Here is a 7,981-nt window from a genome sequence, read left to right on the forward strand (position 1 = left end):
CACAAAAAAATTAAATAAAAATAATTATAAATTATTGTGGAGTCCATTCGTTTAAGAATTTGTGACTCACAATAAATTGTTCTTCTCATAATAAAGATTGTTATGCTAGCAAAATCCTTATTTTAACTACCGAAAGACTTTGCCTATGAGCTTCTAGATAACTATAAGTTAGTAATAAATATAGGGGAAACTCTATAAAATGGATCAATAATTTAATAGATTTCTAATCCCCGAGGTGTCCCAAGAAAAGAATGACCATTAACATATCCGATCAAATGGAACGAAGGTTGCTAGAAGCAACCCAGAAGGGCTATATCAAAGAGCTAAATGACTTGATCAGAAGCAATGGGCTCGTCCTCGAGGAGATGGCTCTTGAAGGAGCCAGTCACACCTCGTTGCACGTAGCTAGTGTGGCTGGCCATTTGGATTTTGTCCGAGAGCTCCTGAAGTTGATGCCAGAGTTTGTGGAAAAAGTGAACGCATATGGTTTAGGTCTGTTGCACATCGCGGTAGTTCGAGGTGATGTTGAGATTGCAAGGGAGCTCCTGAGAGTGGGTCAACACCTATGCTCTGTGAAGGGACGAGAGAGAATAAACCCTTTGCATTGTGCCGTCATAAATGGGGAGCTCGATGTCATGAAGGTGCAGCTCTCCGCTTCATCTGAGTCTGTCAAAGAGATAACTGTTAGGGAGGAGACTATGCTTCACCTCGCTATGAAGAACAATAGGTTTGATGCGGTCATTTTGTTGGTGGAGCATCTGAAGCAGCACAAGGAGTATGTCAAAATCGGTAGGACCACAAAGGCAACACTACCTTGCATCTCGCCATCTGGGCAAAGATTTCGAGGCAAGACTCACTTTGTTCCTTTATTTTATCGGACTTTTCTTTGTGCATTATTTCAGTGAGGGTGTTATTTTGGTGTCCCTACTAAAAGAAAGCAAAAGAAAAGGAAGGAAAGGAGATGAAGCTGGAGGCATGAAGAATTTCTGTATTCACACGTATATTGAGAATGTACGAGACTCTTAAGATATAGGAATAGGTTTGTACAATTATTGGAAATAAAAAATTCTATGTATCAATCTATATCAATTTAGATCTAAATCTAATCCTTAATTGATATACACATAATCGTAATCAAATCAGATCAAAAACTTCCAAGTCAAAAGCCGCATATCTTCCAACGCTCCCCCTCAAGCTGGTGGCTTGTAAATGTCTAAGACGCCTAACTTGCTCAATAGATATGCATGATGTCGATGACACAAAGGTTTGGTAAAGATGTCTACGGCTGCTCTGTTGTCCCAATTCCTTCTGTTTTGATCACCCCCTCTTGGATCTTTTCTCGTGTAAAGTGACAGCCCACTTCTATATGTTTGGTCCTCTCGTGTACTATAGGATTTGCTGCCAATTTGAGAGCCGCATCATTATCATATTATAACTTCGTTGGTCCTTGCACTTGTACTCCGAGATCCTTAAGCAATCCCCGTATCCACACTATTTGACAAGTGGCTTTAGCCATAGCTTGATACTCTGCTTCGGCTGAAGACAACGATACAGTAGGCTGCTTCTTGGTCCTCCATGAGAGGAGTGACTCTCCCAATTTGATGCAATATCCAGTGACCGATCTTCGACTTATGGGACATGTAGCATAATTAGCATCACAATATGCCGTCATCTTCATGTCACATTGTTTAGAAATAACTATCCCAATCTGGACACTTCTTTAAATACTTCACAACTTTCAAGGCAGCATCCACATGAACTGGCTAAGTGTCCGTATTGCATATGAGATATCGGGTCTAGTCATAATCGGATATATGAGCTTTCGACAAGTCTTTGATACCCCGATGGATCTCTCGAGTATAGGATCATCATTTTGAGATATGCCCTTATCATATTCTGCAGTAGTCAACTTAGTGTTCTGTTCAATGGGAATGACGGTTGGCTTTGCACCTTGATAAACTTGCTTCGATATGATTTCTAACACAAACTTTCGCAAACTAAGGGAAATTCCTTGATTTGATCGAGCAATTTCAATTCCAAGGAAATATTTAGGTGCTCCTAAGTCTTTAATGTGAAAGGTGGCATGTAAACATTCCTTGAAATTGTCTATAGCAGTTTTATCATTTCCCATAACAAGAATGTCATCAACATATATCATCAAATAAATAGATGACATACCTTTGGTCCGGTGAATAAAGCATAGTCATATTTAGATTGTTGGAAGCCTGCTTTTGCAAGAGCATTTGCAAATTTGGCGTACCATTGTATGGATGCTTGCTTCAATCCATAAAGGGATTTACGGAGACGACATACTCTATTCTCCCCTTGTCTCCGTAAGCCTTGAGGGATATCCATATATATATTTCTCCGTCTAGATCACCATGTAAGAATGCATTGTGCACGTCCATTTGATGTAGAGTCCTATCATTAATGGCAACAACAATTAAAAAAAAAAAAAAAAAACGAATCGGTGACATCTGTGGTAACCGGAGAGAATGTCTCGTGATAGTCAAAACCTTCTCTTGTGTGAATCCCTTAGCTACCAAACGTGCCTTATATCGTTCAATGGAGCCATCAGCATGATACTTTATCTTCCAATCAGCTTACGATAAGATGGAAGTGGGACAAAATACCATGTTTTATTATCAATTAGTGCCTGAAGTTCTGCCTTCATAGCTTGCTGCCATTTTGGGTCAATAGATGCCTCACCATAACTAGATGGTTCCTTATCTTCGATAGACGACTAATACAACATCTATGTTCCCGTGATAATCTATGGAAGGAAACATAGGAGGAGATCAGATATTGAGTACTTGGAGAATTGTGAGTAGCATAGATTTAATCTTTGGTCCAAGTTGGAGGTCGTGTGGCGCAACGGAACGTCGTGGATGATGGATTTCTGTAGAAGGAATTGTCTCACTAGGGGTTGGCAAAGTAATATCCCGGTCTTCCTTAATAGTAGTAGAGTCATTGAGTCTAGTTTCCAAAACATCTTATGAGCAGTTGGGATTCTCAGTTGAAGTTGATGTTGTTGCTGGGATAAATGAAGGGATAGGATGAACAATCCTCGACTCTACTAGCGGTATGTAAGTGGAACCTTGAGGTAGTACTTCATCAGATAAGAGGCCACGAAAAGAGGATGCTATCCCTATATTTTCATGTAGAGACACCTTCTTAGAGAAAGGAAAATGTCATCATGAAAGATTACATCACAACTTACAAGGAATTTCTTTGTGGAAATGTCAAGAACCCGATTCCCCTTTTGTAAATTGGGATATCCATGAAAATGCATTGTCGAGCACGTGGACTCAGCTTGTCTCGAGGACCCATTGTTGCGACATAGCATAGACATCCAAAGACTTTGAGATGTTGTAGCTCGGCTTCTTCTAGAATAGCAATTCAAAAGGAGTTTTCCCTTTAAGTAATTAAGTGGGCATGTGGTTGATTAAATAAGTCGTCGTGACCACACAATCACCCCAATAATCATCTGGAATTGATGCTTGGAACTTCAGGGCTCGTGCGACTTCCAATAGGTGACAATGCTTTCTTTCGACCACTCTATTTTGCTGTGGAGTATAAACACATGAGCTCTCATGTTGTGTGCCATGTGTTTTAAATAGTAAGAAGCAATCATGGCTGAAGAATTCTCTTCCATTATTAGTATGAATCCACTAAATGGATTTTCCAAACTGATTTTTGGATAGTGCTAGAAAGCCTTTTAAATGAGAATAAGCCTGATTCTTAGATTGCATCAAGAAAATCCATGTCGCACGAGAATAATCATATACTATAGTGAGAAAATAACGAGACCCATCATGATTTATCAATATGGTAAGGTCTCGAAATATCCACATGAATCAAGGAAAAAATCTCACCAGCTTGGGAGCTACTAGATGGAAAGGGCGTACGAGATTGTTTGGCAAGGGGACATGTGGGACATTGTGGACAAGGAAAAGAAGCACTATGACCTAATCTCAAATGCATAATGAAATTTTATCATTGGTAGTCAAATGATGATTTATTCAAGGAATTGCAGGAAGAATTGAAATTACTTGTCCAGAAATAGGATAATTGACGTGAGTAACATTTCCATTGGGTAATTGCACGGAAATAGGATAATTCAATCTATCATTTATAGTCAAAAGAAATCTCGTCACATATAATATAATCGCTTACCCCTGAATCAATTATCCATGCCTTTCTAGAGATAGAATTAATCAAGCAATATGTAATACCCGAGAAACTCCCTCCTTTGTTGGAAGTATCCAATTTTTGCGTACCTACATCAGGCGATGATACTAACCATACGAAATAAGTTGTTCAGTATTTTTACCAGTTGGTCCAGTAATTTGGTAAGTTGCTGAAATTTTTCTTTCCTTTTCACCTGGTTTTCCATACAATTTCCAGCAATTATCAATCACATGATTAGTACGTTTGCAATAGATCGCAAAATAATTTACCCTTTCTTTTGAAATTTTTTGCGAAATTCCTTGATGACGAGGCAAAGATCTGGCCGTCCATCCCTTTAAGCACGGGCTCCTGTTCGCTATTCGATCCGATCGCATGATCAAATCCTTGCGAACCGTCCGATCCTCGCATCCCATCCGGATTGTCCATCCGAGTTGGTTTAAAGCTTCGTGATTCCTATTCTGCGAACCCTAATTTCGCTCGCCCCTCTTTCTCTCGATTTAGGGTTAGGGTCCTGGTGGCCGCGTCTCACCACTCACCGCAGGCGGCAAGGGCGACGCTCTCTCTGCTCCTAATGTGATCTGGTGTCGTGAGTCGCTGACTCTCCCCTTGTATAGCCAACTGGAAAATCCGTCCGATTGGTGGCATGGGATCCATTGTGAGGATCCCGTGAACGAAAGCCGAGGTATATTTCATTCAAAATAAGGAGAAAGTGTGTAGCTTTCTCCCTGTCTTTGATGGATCTATACCGCTTGATTGTGGATTCTAGGCCCTCGAGCTTTTCCTCGGCCACTTCGAGGTTGTTCCATAGAGACAAGAGCTTGTTGAAGCAAGCTGTGACCATCATGTTCCCTTGCTTCAATTCGCTAAGTTCCTGCATTAGGGTAAAGATTTTAGCCGATCTAATTTCTCCTACATCTCTTTGATGTTTTCCCACATGTTTTTTGTGTCTTCTATTGGTGGGAGTCCAGCCGCGACCTCTAGGGAGATGCAATTGCCAATCCAAGTTCGGACTAGGCGGTTGCTCTTCCTCCAGAGTCGGGCTAAACGCTCATCGATGGGTACCGGAATGGTTCCATCGAGGAAACCATCTTTGTCTTTTGTTGCCAGAGCATGCCAAAATTCCTGCGACCACCTCGTATAATTCTCTGGCCCGATCAGCTACTGGCTAATTAGCCGTAGTTCTGGTCTGTCAACGATGGAAACGAATAATGGGTCGCTAGGTTCTGGTAGTCCGGTGAGGGCCGCCGCTGGAAACAGTAGAAAACCAAGTGTGAGGTTCGGGTAGGTATTTGTTCATAGACCCGATTCGCTCAACCCGATTGGATAACCCACATTATAAAATCCCAGGTAGGGATTTGTTCCTATACCCAGTTCACCCGACCCGCTTGCCTGCTCCATTCCGATGGCTGGGCTTGCCCCATTCATGGCTAGTGGGCTCCCATCGTGTTGGACATAGCTCGTGGCCCACATTTGTAGGCGATGATGAGTTTGGGCTTGGCCGAAAATAGAATGGATAGGGAATCCACTAGTAAGGCTGGCCCGTCATGGGTTGCCCCAAGTTGAACTAAGTCTGCGTGGGCCGCCACTGTACAGGTTGAGCTTGAGTCGGCTGCTGCTCCACAATTGGAAGTGTCGTGGATTGATTTTGAGCCTACGAGTGTTGAGGTGTTGCTTCTCCAATCGATTGATTACCGGTGGCAGAGGCGCTATCTTGCAGGGAGGCCATGGTAAGTAAAGAAAAAATCCTTCCTTTGAGATTGATCCTAATGCTGAATGTAATCTCCTTTTGCAAGTTGAAGATTCTTCCGACAGAAGGTCGAGGCAGAAGCAATTTAGAAGCTCGGTGGCTCTAATACCATGAAAGAAAGCAAAAGAAAAGGAAGGAAAGGAGGTCGAAGCTGGAGGCGTGAAGAACTTTTGTATTCACACATACATTGAGAATGTACAAACTCCTAAGATATAAGACTAGGTTTGTACAATTATCGGAAATAAAAAATTTTATGTATCAATCTATATCAATCTAGATCTAAATCTAATCCTTAATTGATATACACATAATTGTAATCAAATCAGATCAAAAACTTCCAAGTCAAAAGCTGCATATCTTCCAACACTTACCATATATGAAAATCTTCTAAGCAAAGGAATTTATTTGATTATCACAGGAATGTAGGATGTCTTGTCTATGCCAAAAATATTTCTTTAGTATTTAAATGTATGAAATCAATGAGAATAAAACAAAAATAGGAAAGAGTTGCAGGTGGTCGACTTCCTACTTCGTGAGCATGTTGTGGAGCCCGAGGTTGTGGATGTGAACGCCTTGAACAGTAGTGGCTTAACGCCTCTAGATGTCTATGCTCTGTCGCAAAGGGGAGCAGGAGACAGAGAGATCAGAGAAATTCTTGCACGAGCTGGAGGAAGGTCAAACTCGCCCGCTTCAAGACTAGTCTTAGTGGACGACAACGATGTCGAGGGAGGTAACAGTCATCTATCACATGAGGAACCAGTCCTAAATGCTCCTCAATCATTATCCTGTTCGACGCCAAAAATTTCAAACAAAGATGGTGGAGAGTCGCGGGGCAAGATTGAGGCCTTATTAATTGTTGCTGCGCTCATCACCAACGTGACCTATCAATCAGTGCTATAGCCTCCAAGCAATATAGGACATGACGAGGTCAACAATGCTTCCGAGGCATCCAATAACGGTACTTCCACTGGATCTAGGAACAGGAAGAATATAACTTATGGCGCGAACCTGTGTACATCCTTTTCACGGGCAGCAACACAGTCGAATTCTTAGTGTCAGTTCAGATGATCTTTTGCCTTGCCAAAAAGCTCCCCCTCTTGAGGGGGCCGATTATGCTATCCCTGATCGCAATGGTTCTAACTTACTTTTGATGCACGTTATCCCTACTAATCACATCAACGTGTGGTGTAGCAACAAAGTGACTATGCCGCATGTGTTGCCTCTTATGATAGCAGTTTTTCTTCTACTAATACACAGTTGGCTGGTGATAGTTTTAGATTTTTTTCTTGAGACAGCTTTTTCGATTCTTGGGTGATATGTATGATAGTAACAAGGACCAAAGTCGTGGTTGTCAATGATGGTGGTATTTCCCTTTCCCTAAGGTTGAGCTAAGACATGCAAGTGTCACGGGTCGGTCGTTTATGATTGACCAAACACCGTGCGGCCTTAAGATTTTCGATCCCAAGTCAACCTTTCACGCACATGCACAAGCACAAGAGTTGGATGCACAAAGGAAGGAATGTATTTGCTTGTGAACGAGCTAGTTACAATGAGAGGGAGGGACCCCTATTTATACAAGTTTAGGTCGAATCTCAGCCGTTGATTGTCCCTCCGATCCAACAGTGGAGTTTGAATTTGTATCATCATTACAAGGCTACATTGCAGGCCACTCAATGGCTATAGCTCTTGGAAAACCCATGGGAGTGTGTCAGAAGTAAGATCAAGGCAGCAGGGCTGCCTGACACGAGAGTAGCTGAATGGTCGTAGGCTGCACGTGGGGTGGCCAAACATTGCTCACGGGTTGTCCATGGGCCTTTGTCTAGATTGCACATGGGCTGGCCATGCATGGATCACGAATCGTTCATGGATCAATTGCAGGCTGTTCTTGGACAAGCCCTCGTGACACGGCCTCCTCACGGATGGTCTTGGATCATGCTTTGTCCGTGGGCCGTGTCACAAGCCTCTAGCAGTATAGTATTGGAGTTTGTTTGACGAAGTCAAGTATTAGATTGATGTCCTGATTCTCTATAGTTGAGTGTGTGA

The 7,981-nt window shown here is 42.2% G+C and overlaps 1 protein-coding gene across 1 annotated transcript; it reads left to right on the plus strand.

Annotated features, from left to right (window-relative positions):
• Window positions 1-275: 275 nt before the first annotated feature.
• Window positions 276-6,838, plus strand: LOC120293710 (serine/threonine-protein kinase TNNI3K-like). Its single transcript, XM_039313429.1, has 3 exons — window positions 276-803; window positions 5,785-5,918; window positions 6,439-6,838. Exons 1-3 carry the CDS (start codon window positions 276-278, stop codon window positions 6,836-6,838), a joined length of 1,062 nt encoding a protein of 353 aa, XP_039169363.1.
• Window positions 6,839-7,981: the final 1,143 nt, after the last annotated feature.

This window comes from Eucalyptus grandis, chromosome 5, assembly GCF_016545825.1.
Source record: "Eucalyptus grandis isolate ANBG69807.140 chromosome 5, ASM1654582v1, whole genome shotgun sequence".
NCBI classification, from domain to species: Eukaryota; Viridiplantae; Streptophyta; class Magnoliopsida; order Myrtales; family Myrtaceae; genus Eucalyptus; species Eucalyptus grandis.

Excerpts from the sequence above, each read along its gene's own strand:
- LOC120293710 (XM_039313429.1), top strand. The coding sequence starts at position 276 with ATGGAACGAAGGTTGCTAGAAGCAACCCAGAAGGGCTATATCAAAGAG. Across the intron at positions 804-5,784 it reads AAATCGGTAGGACCACAAAG|GTTGAGCTTGAGTCGGCTGC; the intron begins GCAACACTACCT and ends GCCACTGTACAG. Across the intron at positions 5,919-6,438 it reads TATCTTGCAGGGAGGCCATG|GAAAGAGTTGCAGGTGGTCG; the intron begins GTAAGTAAAGAA and ends AAACAAAAATAG.